General features: G+C 46.7%; 1 protein-coding gene across 1 annotated transcript in view; it reads right to left on the bottom strand.

The window, feature by feature from the left end:
* Positions 1–18744, bottom strand: part of LOC123348421 (maestro heat-like repeat-containing protein family member 2B) — a 46866-nt gene that overhangs the window by 3687 nt on the left and 24435 nt on the right. The window contains exons 16-29 of the mRNA XM_044985948.1: positions 17167–17290; positions 15284–15396; positions 14313–14465; positions 12253–12407; positions 12100–12116; positions 10734–10879; positions 10096–10289; positions 6901–7038; positions 6583–6694; positions 4384–4530; positions 3030–3212; positions 1806–1961; positions 1170–1304; positions 679–781 (exon numbers count right to left, since the gene is read on the bottom strand). Of these exons, the coding sequence (XP_044841883.1) occupies positions 679–781; positions 1170–1304; positions 1806–1961; positions 3030–3212; positions 4384–4530; positions 6583–6694; positions 6901–7038; positions 10096–10289; positions 10734–10879; positions 12100–12116; positions 12253–12407; positions 14313–14465; positions 15284–15396; positions 17167–17290 (1876 nt within the window). The remainder of the gene's footprint in view (positions 1–678; positions 782–1169; positions 1305–1805; positions 1962–3029; positions 3213–4383; positions 4531–6582; positions 6695–6900; positions 7039–10095; positions 10290–10733; positions 10880–12099; positions 12117–12252; positions 12408–14312; positions 14466–15283; positions 15397–17166; positions 17291–18744) is intronic.

Below are 18744 nucleotides of genomic sequence, written 5' to 3'. Positions count from 1 at the left end.
GGAGAAGAGGCCACAGGGCCAAACAGGAGGAACCTAATGCTTCCTTGACAAGGTGCTGTGGCCAGGAAGGTGAAACAGCAGGCGCTATGGGGAGGTGGGCTGCTTGCCCCCCAGTGAAGAGCACTGAACAGCACTGGGTAGGTCTGCACTTTGAGCTAGGGGTATCACACCCAGTTCAATGGGACGGGCCCACACTAGCTCTGACAGCGCTAGCATTAGAATGTAGCTAAGGCAGCACAAGCCGTGGGAGGAGCAGCCACTGTGAGAATAGACTTTGGGGTTTGGATGGGATCATACTTGGGGTGGTTAAACCTCCTGCTGCTCCTGCCGCCGCAGCTACTCTCTATTTTTAGCACAAAGGGCTAGTGCGGGTGTGTCTCATCAAGATGGGAATTATACCCCCAGCTCAAAGTGTAACCATGCCCTACGTGACAGTGTCCCAGGCACTACTACGAAATGACTGCACCGTGCTTCCCCTGCAACAATCCCAAAGCACTTTATAGCAACTAATGAATTCCTCCGACCACCATCCTGGAGAGGTAGGGACATTAACATCTCCATCTATGGGTGGGAAGCTGAGGCACAGAGAGATTAATGGCAGCTCAGTGCTGCACAGTGGGATTTTTTCTGTCTCCCTCAATGGGAATATCAAAAGGGACACTGGGCATCATCTCTCACCAGCTAAGTTGGCGGCACCTGCCCGGATCCCTTCCCAGCTGCTACTGAAGGACGCGATGGTTGTGCTATACAAGTTCTCCAGCAGTTCTGCATTTTCTTTGGCCTAGAGGAAATCAGGGACACATGAGCTCTCTCTGGCTAGAAGTGCCCTTTGACTGCCAGCACATGCTTTTATGAACCACAGGTCGGGAAGGAATTTTCCTCCAGGGAAGATTGGCAATGGCCCTGGAGGTTTTTCGCCTTCCTCCGAAGCATGGGGCAGGGGTCGCTTGCTAAGGAGTGGGTGGATCAGCTTATGTGGCCTGCATCTTGCAGGAGGTCAGACTAGATGATCATAATGGTCCCTTCTGATCTTGAATTCTATGATTCTATGATTCTAAGAGCAAGAACAGGTGGCTGGGTAGAAGTGGAAAAAATGGGAATCTGGGGCAGATTTACATTTCCCATCACCCTCCAGTCAATAATCTCCTACAGTTCAACAGCTCACTCACAAGGTGTCTGCAAATGTCCACCTGGAGCTCTTCAGGCTTCAGCTCGGCTCTGCCACCAAGGTGCTTATTGATCGCATGTTGGAGACTCTTCAGTCCCAAAAACGGGAAACAGAGGTGAAATGTAGCTCTGCATTCCTGAAAAAGAGCGTCACACCATTGACTTGTTCCCTACCGAGTGCTATGTTCAGTCAAAGGGAACTCATCTGCGTGACTGCTCATCTATTCCAGGACAAAAAAGGATTCATCTGGATGTGACTGGCAGAAACATGCAGGAATGACTAATAGAGGAGAGAGCTTCCACTGAAACCTGGAGGTAGCATCAATGTCTTTTGGGAACAGATATACCGATGAAAGCTGCTTCACCAGGCACAGCTGTGGTCTCTCCTCTGTTCTGGGGAGGCAGGGGCCTGGGGTGAAGAGTCAGACAGGAACAGAGACCTGTAGGGGTCAGACCCATGACCTATCCTGGATTCTGGTGAGGCAGCCATGGACCAACCTGGCTGGAAGTGACTCAGCAGGAGGGCAATGAACTGAGGGGAGAATTTGGGCCTCCACAACAAGCAGGAATAGCAGTGCTCCCCTGGCACTGGGAGGAAGATTCCTTTGCCTTAGTAAATAAGTCACTGTTGGTCTTACCATTGAAACCTCGGGGCTTGGGTCTTGCAGGTGCAGCAGAAGTATGACCCAGCTCTTTCGAACCTGCTCAGCGAAATAGGCCTTCCATTTTTTCTTTGTCAACTGAGCCAGGATGCCAAATAGGACAAAGGCCACTGAGCGAAGACCATCATTCTCCTACAGCCAAGAAAGCCCCACAACTTGGTAAGTAAGGGACAATCCCATCACGCACCTCACACAGCCGTCTCTTCTACGCTAAAGTAGAGTGATTGCAACTACAGCTAGTCAGATAAACTTTAATTAACCAATTTTTTGTTCGAATTTTCTGATTCATGAATATATTTTAGAGACAGTTCAATTTTGATGAAATTCCTCCAGAAGCCAGGCAGGGTCCTTAGAAACCTGCCTGGTGTCTTGCCAGTACACCCATCCAGCTCCTTGGCAGCCAATCTAGCAGGCTGACTGGGATCATAGGCTTCCAGGCTCCCAGCTTTGGGGGGAAGGATAGCTCAGTGGTTTGAGCATTGGCCTGCTAAACCCAGGGTTGTGAGTTCAGTCCCTGGGGGGCCATTTTGGGAACTGGGATAAAAAGCTGAGGATTGGTCCTGCTTTGAGCAGAGGGTTGGACTAGATGACCTCCTGAGGTCCCTTCCAATTCTATGACCCTGGGGGTCCTAGCTCTCAAATTTGCAACTCCTTGGCACCTCTAGCTCCCAGAGTTTCCTGGGTTCCCAGCACCAGGATAGTCTGAGAGCAGACTGCCCCGGGCCAAGGCTTCCAACAGAGCTAGGTTGTGAATAGTAATTCTGTTTCACAAGGAGTTCTGAAGTTTGGGGGGGGGTTCCCACAAATAGGAACAAAACCAAAATTTGAAATCTCAAAAATTCTCTGCAAAACAGAATTATCATTCCAACCCTCTCACATAAAAACGGTATAGAGCAGGCCCAACACTTTCTATTGCACTCTGTAACCCCCTTTTCATGGTTATCTAGCTACCTAATCTAGTATTCAGACTTTCTTTGAGGTTCTCAGTGGCAATCAAGAACAGAAGGGTGAGACTGTGGGAGCAGGGATGTCATACCCGTCCTCCTAACGTTCTCCTCCTCCGTAAAATACTTCCCTTCCCTGGGGCCTAAAATCTCTGCACTCTGACATGAGCAATGCCCAGGGAGTCCACATCACACATCGTAAATCGAGTCTAATCAAGATCGGTTGAACTGGGGTTGGAGAGTTCTGTTCACATACATCGTCAAAGTAGGCCCAGATCTGTTCGGTGAGGTCTTTGAAGGAAGAACCGATGTCCTTCTCTTTCAGCTCCTTCAGGACTTTGGCCAGTGCTTTCATGCTCTCACCAATCACGTCAGAACTGAAAACGTCATGTAAGGCCCCGATCAGTATGTCCAGAAGAAACTTCTTGTATTTTTTCACCTGTACAAACATACGACATTAAAGAAAACTTATCACTGATCACACTTCTAAGAACTTTTCTTTAGCAGTTATGAAGTTGTGGGAATTTCATCAACCCTCTCTCCCTCCTGAGATCTATAGCTATATTTCAGACCAGGTGCTAACTACAATGAGCCAAACTCGGTAACATAATACACGTGCATAATCCTATTAGATTTCTAGTTACTTAGATTCCAAGGCCAAAAGGGTTCATTGTGATTATCCGGTCTAACCTCCTGCATAACATAGAACTTCTCTGAAATAGTCTCTGAACTAGAGTACATCTTTTAGAAAAACATCCAATCTTGATTTTAAAATTGCTAGTGACCGAAAAGCCACCACAACTTTTGGTAAATTGTTCCAATGATTAATTAAAATTACTATTAAAAATGTACGCCTTATTACCAGTCTGAATTAATCTAGCTTCCTTTTTCTCCATTGAATCTTGTTATACCATTGTTTGCTAATGTGAAGAACCCATTATCAAAATTTGTTCCCCATGTGAGTAGTTATAGACTGTCCTCAAGTCACTCCTTAACCTTCTCTTTGTAAAGCTAAATAGATTGAGCTCCTTGAGTCTATCACTAAAGGTATATTTTCCAATCCTTTGATAGTTCTTGTGACTCTTCTCTGAATCCTCTCTAATTTATCAGCATCCTTCTTGAATTGTGGACATCTGATCTGGACACAGCATTCCAGCAGCACTCACATGAGTGCCATATTCAGAGGGAAAATAACTTCTTTACTCTTCTTCAAGATTCCTCTATTTATGCCTCCAAGGATCATTTCAATCCTTTTGGCCACAACTTCGCATTGGGAGCTTATGTTCAACTGATTATCTGCCATGGCTCAAGTTTTTTCTCAGCATCATTGTTCCCTGGGATAGAGTCTCCCGTCCTGTAAGTATGGCCTGCATTTTTTGTTCCTAGATGTATACATTTACATATGGTTACATTAAAGTGCACATTGTTTGCTTATGCCCAGTTTACCAAAGGATCCAGCTTGCTCTGTATTGACTGCAAAAAAGGTGACTAGGGTATGGGAGAGAGCAGAATTTGGCCTAGTGCATTGTGTGCAACCTCTGTAAACTCTGAGCAATTATTTCCCTTGGATTCTCTACTTATGTTGCATCCTATTCAGTATTCTCTCATACCTTCACAGGCGCCCCATCGACTATATTTCCCAGGCCTCTTACAGCCATCTGACGGACAATGCTGTTCCTATCCTGTGACCTTTCTTCCAAGATGCGCAAGACACTCTTAAGCAACTTCTTCTCCCTGAGCATGGTATCAGTCATTAGCTGAAATAAAATCAACATGTCCATTAGCACCAATATGATCCTTAAGATTGGGAATAGAATTTGAGCCGGCATAGAATACACTAAAAACAACAAGGAGTCCTCCTATAGCCACAGTCTTGTGGATACAGACTAATATGGCTACCCCTCTGATACGTGGCACATAACACACTAACTTTATCATTCCACACAAATGAGAAATGTCTTAAAAACATGCAGCTTTCCTTTTGGGCACTATAATAGGGATCCACTCACCTCTTGAGAGCCCCTTAGTGGCCAGGTCTGGTACCACAGTCCTTTTCTCACCCCTGGTGCACCCTGCCAGCTGACCTCAGTGAGTCTTCTGTGGCTCAGGCCTCTGGCTAAGTCCCAAAGTCCAAATGAACCCCTTCTGGGCTAGTCAAGAACAGTCCCATTGCCCTCACTAGGGTCTCCAGCCCCAACTCTGGGTCCTTGAAATTCTGCTCTTTGTTCAAGCTCTCTGTAAGCATTGTCCCCTTCCCAGGGGCGGCTCTAGGCACCAGCAAAACAAGCTGGTGCCTAGGGCGGCAAAATGTAGGGGGCGTCCCCTGCCGCCGGGGAGGGCGGGAGGCTGGGCTGGCGGACCTGCCGCAGTCATGCCTGCGGGAGGTCCACCGGAGTCCCGGGACGAGTGGACCTGCCGCAGGCATCACTGCGGAGGGGGCGCTCGTCCCGCGGCTCGGCTGGACCTCCCGCAGGCATGACTGCGGCAGGTCAACCGGAGCCGCGGGAAGAGGGGACCCGCCGCAGGACCGGGGAAGGGCGGCGCAGCGCACCGCGCTGCTTGGGGCAGCCTGATTTCTAGAGCCGCCCCTGCCCCTTCCTGGGGCTTATGCCACTGTAAGTGGTAGGGGATCCAAGGCCTGCCCATAACTCTGAGTTCAAAACCATGGACCCTGTAAACAGTAGTTAGGCACCGCTTGATTTCAGTTCATTGTTGCTTTTTCCTACCAGCCACTTTTAGCTTCACCCTCACCTCAAGGTTCAAGTTCTTAAGGACTCTCTTCCTGCAAACCCAACTTAAGCAAATGCTGCCAGAATCAAACTCTGGCAATCCCTGGAATTTCTGTGGCCAGAGAGCAGCATCGTTTCTTGCCCCTCCAGTTCCTGGCAGGAACTGACCTGCTAAGGCCCTGCAGCTCCTTTTAGCTGAGCCTGATGGGCTCCGATTGGCTGCTCTCATGAGGCCTCTCTAGACAGACCCAGATTTGTGGCTCTTTTCCTGGGGCAGGGTGCAGTAGGACCATGGGGCCTCTTGTAAGGAGCCTCAAAGCCCAGGAACAGCCCATCCCAGACACAGATCGATTGTTTTCCTTAGAACCAGATGAGCCCCTAAGATAGTTACTTAGCATAAGTGGAAATATGATGCAGATGTTAGAAGAGGGCTGTAGAAAGGGAGGATGGTCCAGCAGTTAACACACTTGTCTAGGATTTAGGAGACCCGGGTTCAAATTCCTGCTCCCTCAAAGACTTCCTGGGTGACCTTGGCAAATCACTTAGCCCTTCTGTGCATCAGCTCCCTGCCTGTAAAATAGGAATAATAGTGCTTCCCTACCTCCCAGGAGTGTTGTGGGGATACATACATAAATGAGTTTTGAGGTACTCAGATACAATAGTCATGAGAACCTAAGACAGATGTGAATGTATTTGTATGTTGCTTGTTTTATAGTATTAGGACACTAGGTTCATTCCGAAGATCTGCTGAGTGAAACCAAAACCAGGAGCTGTTGGTTAGTATCAGCACTGGGACTTGGCAGAAGAGGTCCAGTACTTCAAACTCTGTCTGTATCTCTCTCAGCCAGCACCTGTGGTTGTGTAGCTAGTATAGGCAATGACAGCAATACAAATATCAGCGAGAGAATGACTCCGAAAGGTAGAATGAAGTTCCTTGTCAGGTTTCCATATAAAGGGGGAACCAGTCTACTATCTAAAATGACAGTTACTCCTATGAACTGAACTGTACAACTCCTTAAAAGAAAGGCAAACAGACAGTGGTCTAATGGTGAAACTGCTCTTCGGAGCCCTGTGTCTTACCTGGGCAAGGAAAGCTGTGCCGGTGATTCGGAAGTTTTCCATTGGGGAATTCACCCAGGGGAGGAGGCTCTGGATGATCTCAAGGGTTATTAGTCCAAATCTTAGCAGACCACTGGAAGGCAAAAAACCGCTTATGGGGTCGATTGCACACTTCAAAAACTCAGCTGCTCTGAGCAGACAGCTCTGATATCTATGGGTGGGAGCTGTGTGTTTCCACCCAGGGCACCCCCCACAAAGCTATAAACTGGAGGTTCCCTCTCAGCCACTCTATTTGCTACTGATTCCCAAGGATAAAATCATGCCTCTTAGATCTCTTACCTCACCAGCAGACACACTCCCTCATGGTGAGTCTGGGGGTTTTCAAGCAGAATCCATGTTTTCTGCGTCCTGAGCACTCTCACCAGTCTCTCATTCCTAGCTTTGGAAAGCACAGATTCTAACGCTTGGACAGAAAACCTGGGGAAAGAGAGGCACAGAACTGCAGCAATCGGTAGGAAGGTGCAGCCTGAACAGAGTCAGGAAGCCCAGGTTACTTGTCAGGTCTGCTGTTCATCGACAGTTCATCCACTGGCAATATCCTGGACACCAGTGTCCCTGGAAGGACTTGATGCCAGGAGGTATGTTTCTGTCTAATACATCTCATATAACTAGTTTTGCTAGGGACAAAATTTTGCAGTCATTTTTCACTTTCTGCAAGGAGTATGGATACTAGCAGAGTACAAGGATATAAAAAAGATACACGATCAGGACCCAAAAACTGGGGGGCATAGAATGTGGTGATCACTAGTGGATATTTTGGGGTTGTATCTCCAGATATGAGGTGACAGAGTGCTGAGGGTATGCACTTGAGTCAGCACTCTGGTCACTATTAGTACTAATTCAGTTCCTTACAGAAAGCCTAATTGGACAGAGGTGTAGCTGATTACGAGGTCAGATTGGGGCTAGTGAGTCATGGAACCAATCATTCCATTAACAGGGAAACTGTATAAAAGGACATGGGCAGGAGCCCTTTGAGGGGAACAGACAGAGAAAGAAACTTGGGTGACCAGATATCCCGATATTTGGGGCTTTTTCTTATACAGGTGCCTATTACCACCCACCCCCTGTCCTGATTTTTCACACTTGCTGTCTGGTCACCCAAAGAGAAACAGAAAGACAAAAAGCTGGGAGAGCCTGACAAAGTGAGCTGTCTGAGTGGAAACACCTTCCCCCCATTTTGGAGAAGAGTTTAGAAAGTTGAGATACAAGATAAAGGTGCTATGTATTGGTAGGGGGATTAAATAGACTTCACGTTGGTGTTTACAAGCAAGAAAGTCTCAACGTGGTCTGTGTTTGTAGAAGATGTGGGGGTGCAACACCCCTCTCTGTCACAGCTGGGGGCTCATCAGGGATTTCCCTGTTATCTATGCAAATAGAGAGCCTGCTGGAGAAGCCGGGGTAGAGGTCTGGCAGTCCAGGTGATGGAGGGAACACACTGAAATGGGTGGTGAAGCAGCAAGGAGAAGTCTAGAACAGGGGTTCTCAACCTTTCTGTTTCTGAGCCTCCTCTCACCTCAACAAGCTATAAATACTCCATGGCCCACTCCCAGGCCTCTGCCCTGCCAGGCATCAGAGTTTGGGGCTCCTGGCTCTAGATTTTAACTCCACAGGGTGCAGGGGCTGGGGCTTTAGTGCAGGTGCTGGGCCTCAGGGCTCCAGCCTGGCTGGGCTCAGAGATTCAGCTTTCTGCCCTAAGCCCCAGCTAGTCTACTGCCAGCCCTGCTTGGCGGACCCCCTAAAACCGGCCCGGTTGAGAACTGCTGGTGTAGAAGACCCCACAGACCTTCTAACAATCCCACCAGGCAGAAAAACAGCCTTTGCTTGCCTGGTAGGTTTAACAGCAAAAGAGCCTTCAGGAATTTATACAGGAACAAGCCCAGGTCTGGCAACAACTCCTCCAAAGTCTGGCAAGTCCTGTGACAGGAAATGGAAACCAGGCACAGGAGATCAGACTCTGTAAAATGGGACCTGCGAACAACCCTGATCTGGTTTTGGTTACTCTTAAAGGAGCAGCGGTGAGACCTCACAAGGACAGAACAATGTGGGCCTTTCGACTGACACCCCATTTAACCGGGGAAGCACATATATGGCTCTTAGTGATTAGCGGGCAAGAGATTAGGATGTGATTAAGGCAGCCATGCTGGACGAGGTGGGGCCTGTCCACAGAAAAGTACTGCCAGAAATGGAGAGTTGAAAGATGGATTGAGGGATTAGGCCTCTGTGCATTTGCATAGAAATTGAAAGATTGGACCACTTACTGGTAAGGCCACATACTCAAACTGTGGGGGAGATCATGGACTGCATGATTCTGGAAGTTTCTTCAGAGTCACCCTGAGCATACCTGAGTATAGGTTACGTGGCACCAGCCAGTTAATCTGGACCCCGCAGTTAAAATTACAGAGGAATTTGCAGAGGCGGACATTCCCAGAGTGAGTCAGTGGTTTAAGGGGCTAAAAGATCACTAAAAGATTGCCATATGAGTCTCAAATAAAAGCTCATGTCACCAATATCATTGTGAAACACATCTACAGATGCTGTGTAAAGAGCCATGTCTATGCATTGAAAATTACATTCTTATGATCTGTGTCTAGGGACTAGTCACCAGGAAAGGTGAAAAAATGGTTTTCTTTAAGGCAAGAAATGTTTCTCCATCTGTTTGTTTACATGTAAATTAAGCATGTAGGGTTCACATTCAGTTCAGGACTGTGAGAACTTCAAAGAAAGAAAAGTAACAGGAAGGAGACAGGGAGTGGGGACCCAATTTTGGGGTACACCTCAAAGGTTTGCTCTAGTATATTTGGGGGACAAAGAAGACACCCTGGCATCTTTCACTTAGGAAGTAGATGGACAGCGAGACGGACAGCGGGGTCACTATCAGGCTTGGTTGAGAACGTTGGGTGAGAAACATCTTTAGACAGGAGGTTAACCTGTTGGGTTAAGTTTATTCTCTAGGACCATGTTATGATTTCATTTGACATGTAACCATTTTTTGCTTGCATTCTTTCTCACTGTCACTGGAAATTCTGTTCTTTGACCATCTCTGTTCTTGTTTGCCCTATAAATATATCTAAGTGCTGTGTGTTTTGCACTATAGAGTATAAGTATAAAGTATAGAGTCTAAAGTATAAGTAAACTGGTGTGTACTGTTCCATTGGGAACAGCAGGCCCGGTAATTCTGTGGGTGTTCAGTGGATAAAGGTCTGGACACTATACGGAACGGTCAGAAGACTCGGGGGTTGGTGTGTGCCTATCACTAACCTGTACAAAGAGACTGGGGTCTGAGGAGGCCTGGATGGCAGTGCTTGTTTTGCCAGAGCCTGGTCATTTTAGGGAACTGACCCACAGCAGACACAGACAAGATTTCCTCACTCTAAGGGCAGGCAATGGTAAGGTGCCTCATAACCCTGGAAATTCCTGGGGAGTGTCACACAACTCTATTGGAATTCTTTGTTTCTCTCCCTTCCTTCTAATTACCGGCAAGGGTTGCCCTCAGTATGTTGTTGGTCTTTTTGGAATAGGCTCCGGCTTCTTATCCTTGGCAAAGGCATCTTTTGTCCTGAGGTTCGGCTGACCTGCTGCAGGAGAACAGGAAACAACTCTGGGAGCAGCTCCTGCACAGCTTTGCTCGACTGCTGTGCTGACACCACCTCAAAGATGGCACATGTTGCCTGAAAGGAGAGCATGGTAAAAAATGAGATCTCCCAACACCATCACACCCTCTTCTCCCCTTCTGATATCAGCTGTACTGAATTTTCACTTCTGCCGGTAACTTGAATGACTGCAAGCAACTCCCTTAACTCATGGCTCAGTTTCCCACTTCTGTAAATTTGTGTATGACCTACCAAGGCATGTTGTGAGTCGTAAGGAATATTTGCAAAGCACTGTGAGTCACCTGGTTAATAGACTCTCTAATTGCCAGATGTTATTAAGTAAATCAGCCACGTACTCTAAAACTGCGTATTTGTTCCACAGACAGCAGAGCTGGACTCAGGGAAACAGTACATCAGAGGAGAAGTGCCCACACAGCAATATTCTACCACACTTCTAGCTTTCCAGCAGGATTGTCACAGGGCAGAGGAAAGCCTGAAAGGCGTGTCTGTCATCTAACTTACTGAGAGAGGTTCAGCAGCTGCCAAATGCCTGTCAGTTTCAGTCTCTGAGGTGATGCTTTCTTCTTGGCTTGTTGACGTCTTTATTTTTTCTATTAGGACCTGTAGGACCTGAGTGGCAAGCAAGGGGTCTCCCCCAGAGATCTCCACTGCTCACTGGTGTCACTGCAATTTAACAGAAGTTACATGTGACCCCTGGACACTTTTGTGGCTCAGACTGAATGCGTCCTATTTAAGTAAAGACCAACTTTTCTCCTTGCCTATGAGGAGAAAGTTAGGAGCACTGTCCTCCTTTAACGCTCCTCCTGTTTAAATATTGAGTTTCCAGTTACAGAACTAGGTTAAGTGACCTAGTCTTACTGCAGCCTAACCATTAATACTAGACTTCCGAAGGACAGGACACAGAGCGCCAATCTCAGTTCCTGTTTTCCCACTTCCCAGTAAATATGGAATCCTGAGCATGTGGCTCCCAAAGATCCAGGGTTTGGAAGGCAAGTGGATGAAAGAAAAGCCACATTTCTACTAACTGGACATACAATTATGAGAACGAATATTCATGGCCATCCTAGTTCCCCTTCACAAAGGGTGTCCCTACCCTCTGTTTGCCAGAAGCTGGGACTGGGCAAAAGGGGATGGATCATTTGACAGTTACCTGTTCTGTTCATTCCCTCTAGGACATGTGGCACTGGCCACTGTCGGAAGACAGGACACTGGGCTAGATGGACCTTTGGTCTGACCCAGTATGGCCGTTCTTATGATATTAGATTCCAGCACTGATAACTGATAACCCAGTTGGGGACCTTTAAATGAAATGATGGATCTGCTTCCAGTCCAGTTTTAAATCCCAAGGACAGCAACTCTATTCTAGCAGCCACACCCTGACTGATACCAAGCGGCGGTCTGATGACAATATTGGCCCTATTCTTTGTCATCAGCCAGGGATTGGACTTGAAGCTGTCATGCTACCAGGAAATCAACAGCAATTGCTAATTTCCAAAGTGAGGTCAATTCAGGTGTCTAGAGAGCCAGGCCGGTTCCAGGCACCAGCCCAGCAAGCAGCTGCTTGGGGCAGGCAATGGTGAGGGGCAGCACATCTGGGTCTTTGGTGGCAATTCGGCGGCTGGTCCCTCACTCCTTCTCGGAGCGAAGGAGTAGAGCTGCACATCGCGATCGCAGGGTTTTTTTATTCCCCGCCCTTTTTTTGCTGCTTGGGGCAGCAAAAGCCCTGGAGCCAGCCCTGCTAGAGAAGTAGATGTTTCCAACAATACACTCCAGTTATACCAGTAAAGTTAGGTCTTTAGGATGTCAAAGCAGTTATGAATTAATGGAAACAGAATGACACTTAATTTCTCTCCACACCCCACCTTACCATGCTCTTGGACCTTCCTGGAGAAAGACCCAGGCTATTAACCATCAGTAATTATCCCAAAATGTCTGCTGCTTAAATAAAGCCCTACATCTCCCAGCAAAGCTGTGGGATCCATGTTTTACCAAGATGAATGCAATAGGTAGCGGTATATACCTGTCCATTGGCAGATGGTTGCTGAGTAGGCTGGAGATCACTGCCTCTAGGTGATGGTGAGCTAAAATAGACACTGCCTCCAGCAGGAATTGCCTCAAGCTGCCCTCCTGGATAGTAGCCATGTGGCTATATATTATATCCACAATAGCTGGCACCTGGAAGGAACAAAACCAGAAAGAAATGTCCCTTTTTCTTTCTCTCCATTCATTCTACAGAATCAAAACCTTTATTTAGACATTTGCTGCTTTTTTAGAAATTCCTCAAGAAACAAACGTTCAAATATGTCTGTGTAACTTTAACCCACAACAATTGCCCACACTTGGCTGTAAAAATTAACACTGACACACACACATATAGCGAAACCCCGCTATAACACGATGATCAGGGTCCAAAAAATTGGATCGCGCTAATTGTGGGGTCGTGGTATAGCAGGGTTTACCATTTCAAGCTGGTCAGTTTCAAGCCGGTCGATTTCTCTTGGGCAGAAAACTACTTTCATTTGCGAACTGCCCACCGCAGTAACTGAAAGGGTGGAGCTCCAGCAGCGGGGGCTCTCAGCCATGGAGGGAGAGAGGGAAACACTTGGGGAGAGCAGGGGAGACGTGCAACGGGCAGAGGAAGAGAGAGGAGCAGCCGGGGAGAGAGTGGCTCTTCTCACCAAAAGGGTAAGCGGGGGGGCAGGTGGGAAGAGGCAGTGGGGAAGGCACATTCCATTTTTTGCTTTTTTTTTCCCCTTTGGGAGCACTCCAGCCCCTCTCCCTTCACAAAGCCTCTCTCTCTCTCTTTTTTCTCTCTCTCTTTTGCGCTTCCGCAGTGCTCCAGCTGCTTTTTTTTTTTTGGCCTGGGGCGGCCGGAGCCACCTTACAATCATGTTATAGCCGAATTCGCATTATTACGGGGCGCATTATAGCAGGGTCAGGGGCGGCTCTAGCCATTTCGCCACCCCAAGCACGGTGGCACCCGTGGCTCCGGTGGACCTCCCGCAGGCGACCGGCAGAGCACCCCCGCGGCGTGCCGCCCCAAGCACGCGCTTTGCGTGCTGGGGCCTGGAGCCGCCCCTGAGCGGGGTTTCCCTGTACATACCAGGTAATTTAATGTGGTGGTGCCCAGCTATGCATTAAATAAACCAGCTGGCATGCACAAAAGAAGGCTTTGCTTGCCCAGATTTTGCAGGTGTGATTTAAGCAGCCAAATGCAACCATTTGCCTCGAAGGATGCACAGTTCATAAACAACCACAAGCACAAAATATGCAAGTGCTTTAAACACAGTGTGCAAATGCCTGGGACTATGAACAGGTGACGACCTCTCATTCATTCCTAGCCCTTCACATCTTCGAAATACTGTGCAAACGTGGCAGTTCTGCTGCGAGGGTTCCCTGTCCTGAGGCCTTTCACCAGCCTTGATAGAAGATTTGTGGAGTGCTCCTTTCATCTAGCCCTACCACACTGGGCTCCAGAATAAGGCATATAAATAGTGGATCCCAAAGACACTATAGTTTTCTCCCTCCCTCCTTCTATTCTTAAAGGGTACGTCTACACACCAAAAAAATCCCACAGCAGTGAGTTTCAGAGCTCAGGTCAACCTGGGCCTGAGGGGCTTGCACTATGTGGCTAAAAGTGTAGCTGTTCCTGCTCGGGCTGCAGCCCAGGCTCTGAAACCTGGCAAGAGGGTGGGTCTCAGAGCCCAGGCTCCAGACTCCCTGGGAATGACTACAGGGCTATTTTTATCCAGGTAGCCTTTAGCCATAGGCCTCCTAAGAACTGGATGCCTCCAAGTGCCGGTCATTCTGTCTTCTTGTCTTTTCCCCAGAGTGTTTTCTTGGCTGAATACTGTGGCAGCAAGCCAGACAAATAAATAACCAACCATCTTCCTTTTCCCTTGGATTCTCTCTGTCTATTGCTATTGATTCTGCCATTGCCTAGTTTAGGGTGGGAACAGAGATGGAATCGACTCTATGTCCGAGGGGGAGAAACAGCAAGATTTTTGTTCATTACACATGAGGGCAAAGATCTAAAAGCCTCGTGTTTAGGCAGAAAACCTCTCCAGTTTCCCGTTTTACCTTATCAAGCATGGCATCTCCACACTCCTTCAGTATAACCTTCATCCACAGTCCAGCTGCTGTGGCACAGGTGGGGCTGGCAGACAGCATACTTTCCACTGTGGCCTCAATAAAGGCTGTGGCCTGTTCTGGGGGAAAGTACTTACTAACAACCTGGGAACAAATCAAAAACAGGAGAGACTGCAATTATGTTTGGCTCCAGCACTTGTAAAAATGGAGGCCTAATATCTCTATGGAAAAATATCTATGCATCAGCAAATTGCATCCGACGAAGTGGGTATTCACCCACAAAAGCTCATGCTCCAATACGTCTGTTAGTCTATAAGGTGCCACAGGACTCTTTGCTGCTTTTACAGATCCAGACTAACATGGCTACCCTTCTGATTAATTAACAATTTGTTAATTAGCCTCATATCCAGCTAGCCATTTGGGATTAAAATTCTCTCCATAGTCTATATACTACATTTTTGTATTCTACACTAATGAGATCAGGTTCAAGGCAAAGCTTCTGTTGCACAGTTAGCACAACATTGTACTGGATATGCAGGAGGTAAATTTCCAGTTTGCATTCTCTTAGATACACTGCATCTTTTTACAATATATACAATGAAGTCAAGAGAGGCATGCACACAAATATAGGCTAAGGCAAACCCACAAGGTGACAGAATGAAGACTGGATGGGTTCTCAGCTTGATGTTCCACTAATACAGTTTTTTCTCATGGATAGCTGGATAAGTATATGTGTGCGCATCTGCATGTGCATTTTCATGGGCGTGCAACATTCTGTGGAATCTGGATTTTACATGGCATTCATAGCACACATCTATGAAAAGCATCTTGCTGGTTACTAGCAACGAATGCCCCTCGTCCACAGCTCGCTCCAAGTACGGAAAGGCATCATGAAAGCGTAAATGTAAAATGAAGGGTGCCTGGTCACTAGAACATCCGCACAAGTTTTTTGATTCAGTTACCCTGGCCATTTTGGAAGAGGCCTGAAACAAAGCCTCGGGGTCCGGAGCTGCTGTTAGTTCTTCATGGAGACATCTCAGCTCCTCTTCCACTGACCCCAGGTTCATGGGCTGGCCTGGAGTGGAGAAAAGGAAAAAAAGTACTGTAACTGGATCCTCTACTGCATGGATATTCATACAGGAGGATCCATGTGCTAGGCTGTTATCAGCATAGTGTAAAATCTTGGCCCCATCAAAGTCAACGGCAAAACTCCTGTTGACTATAATGGAGTCGGGATTACACCCTAAATGTCTGAAAGTTAACAGTAGTGGTATGTTATTGTGACTGATACAGGATTGAACAAGCACCGTATTCAGCTTGGAGCAGCTTTCTGGGGGTGTCTGGTTTCAGTAGCCTCTCTGCTCTCACTATTTACATCTAATCTCACATTCAAGTACAACTCATGGAGGTAGATGTGAGGGGTTCCAATGTAGAAGTGAATCCCTCCACCAAACTCTCGTTGTAAACGAGATGGGGCTGGACAAAACCTTCGGCAGGAAACCCAGGCTCATCCGTCACTTCTAAACAATGCTGGGATTTCTATGTTGTACACTCAAAGACTGGAGTCCCTTGTTCTGTTTCTGAATCACCAACACTGTTTTTTAGGACTGATTAATAATAATTAGAAATAGGGTGACCAGATGTCCCAATTTTATAGGGACAGTCCCGATTTTGGGGTCTCTCTCTTATATAGGCTCACATTATCCCCCACCCCAGTCCTGCATGAGTTTCACATTGGCTGTCTGGTCACCCTAATTGGAAATGGCCTTAAATAATAACCAAGATCTATCCCTTTACATCTAACCATTAGGTGAAAAGAATATCCTACGCCAGGGGTCGGCAACCTTTCAGAAGTGCTGTGCCGAGTCTTCATTTATTCACTCGAATTTAAGGTTTCGCGTGCCAGTAAGACAATTTAATGTTTTGAGAAGGTCTCTTTCTATAAGTCTATAATATATAACTAAACTATTGTTATATGTAAAGTAAATAAGGCTTTTAAAATGTTTCAGAAGCTTCATTTAAAATTAAATTAAAATGCGGAGCCCCCCGGACTGGTGGCCAGAACCTGGGCAGTGTGAGTGCCACTGAAAATCAGCTCATGTGCCGCCTTCGGTACCCGTGCCATAGATTGCCAACCCCTGTCCCACTCTTTCACAAATGGGAAAATGGCCTACACTTACTCCAATAGCTTTGAATGCTCATGACAGAGGGCTGCTGCAAGAATTTTTTGTTTAAAGAATTAGTCCAGGAAACCCCTCCAATACAGCCAGTGGCAGGGTAAAGAGAATGAAAATGTTTAGTACCAAGGGCTTGTCTACATGGAGATAGTCAAGAAAGCTAATCCAAATTCATTTTCAAACTGCATTAGTTAAACTTCATTAAACACCTCTGGGGACACACTTATTTAGAATTAAAGGGGCCTTTTCAGGTTAGTTTAATTCATGTAATTCACTAAAATTAAGAAGGGCCATTTTCATTCAGAATCAGAGCATCCACACGTGTTTAATGACACTTTAAAATTTACACCTTTAGTTCATTTGGATTAACTCTCCTTAGTGTCCCTGTGTAGAGAAGCTCTAAGGAACTGAGCAGTTATCTACCTGGTGCAGACCATTTATTATTTGTACAGTTCCCAGAAGTGTGTCACACTCTTTACACATCATAATCGTCTCTTCTAATGAGCTATTTACAAGATGCCCATCACTCTGTTATCTAAGTGCCAACAGACAGGACAGAAAGAACTAGAGAGGCAAAAAATGGACATTACAACAGTGAAAGAAGGTGAAGAATTACTTATACCTGCTAATGGGGAAGAATTACTTATACCTGCTAATGGTCTCCTCACCTTGTATACAGAGAAGGCAGCTGATACAGTCAAACACCCACTGACGAGACGTGGCCAGTGAATCACAGCTGTATGGTGCTATTGCTCCAATCAGAGATCCAAACTGATGAAAAGTTTCCTGAGGCTAATTAAAAAAAATGAAGAATGAACGTTCTCCAGCTGTACTAGACTTCACTTGCCATCTTTATTGTTGATACCAGTCAGCTCTGTGTTTTTGGGGAACCAGGGCACAGTATCTAGCTTGTGTGACTCATGAAGGACACCCCCAATTCCCATCTCTGTTTGAACCAAAACCGATCAGAGAAAAGGCTTGCAGAGAACAATGAAGAGTTTGGGGAGACATACCTAGACGCCTCCTGACAAGGGTGACAAGATTAAGACATCTCCATTTGCATACAGAATGAAGAACAGAGACAACTCCACATGCCTCAACTGCATGAAAGATGGAATAGGGATTAGCATAAAGAATGAAGAACATAGAACCGCACTGAACTCTGGGACCAGAAAGCAGGGACACATTGAATCATGGGAATCCCTGCTCCAGATGCTAATGAACCTACGCCTGCACACACTCAGCTCAGCAATTATCAGACCAATTCTAGTAATAAATCTTTGACTCATATCCCAAAATACTGAAGCAGCCTAGTTGCCTTGTGAGCTCCCCGGAAGAAAACAACACCCATAGCCAAGAATGATCAGCTCCTATTGTCTAGCCTAAAGAAAACCCTTGAGCCATCAGTTTACCCATAAACAAATCTAGTGTTCTCCCTTCAACCACTGTATTTTCTCTACAAACTCCCCTACCTATGCCCAAGAAAGGGTTCTGATGTATAGACCCAATTGGGGCATTTTGTTGTGTTTGTCATTTCTAAGACATGGGAAGTGACTATTCCAATCTACTCATCATTGGTGAGGCCTCATCTGAAGTATTGTGTCCAGTTCTGGGGACCACACTTTAGGAAACATATGACAAATTGGAGAGATTCCAGGGAGCTAGAAAAATGGTAAGAGGTTTAGAAAACATGACCTGTGACGAAAGGTTGGACATGTTTAGTCTTCAGAAGAGAAGGCTGAGAGGGAAGATAACAGTCTTGGTTGTTATAATGAGATGGTGATCAACTGTTCTCCATGTCAACTGGGGCTTGGACAAGAAGTTATTGGCTTAGGGTATGTCTATACTACCCACCGCATCGGCGGGTAGTGTTCGATGTATAGCGCATTGATTTATCGCGTCTCGTCTGGACGCGATAAATCGATCTGCTAATCGACACCCATACTCCACCTCGGCAGGAGGAGTAAGCGGTGCCGACAGGGGAGCCGTACCAGTCGACTCGCCGCCGTGAGGATGGCCAGATAAGTCGAACTAAGATACTTCGACTTCAGCTACGCGAATAGTTTAGCTGCAGTTGTGTATCTTAGTTCAAACCCCCCGCCCCCCCCCACTAGTGTAGCCCAGGCCTTATTCAGCAGCAAGGGAGATTGAGGTAAGATATTAGACAAACTTTCCAACTTTAAGGATGGTTAAGCACTGGCACAGGTTAGCTAGGGAGGTTGTGGAATCCCTGAAATTGGGGGTTC

Source organism: Mauremys mutica, chromosome 13 (genome assembly GCF_020497125.1).
Source record: "Mauremys mutica isolate MM-2020 ecotype Southern chromosome 13, ASM2049712v1, whole genome shotgun sequence".
In the NCBI taxonomy this organism is placed as follows: domain Eukaryota; kingdom Metazoa; phylum Chordata; order Testudines; family Geoemydidae; genus Mauremys; species Mauremys mutica.
Note: the sequence above shows the minus strand (reverse complement) of the source record. Positions and strands in the feature narration are given on the sequence as shown.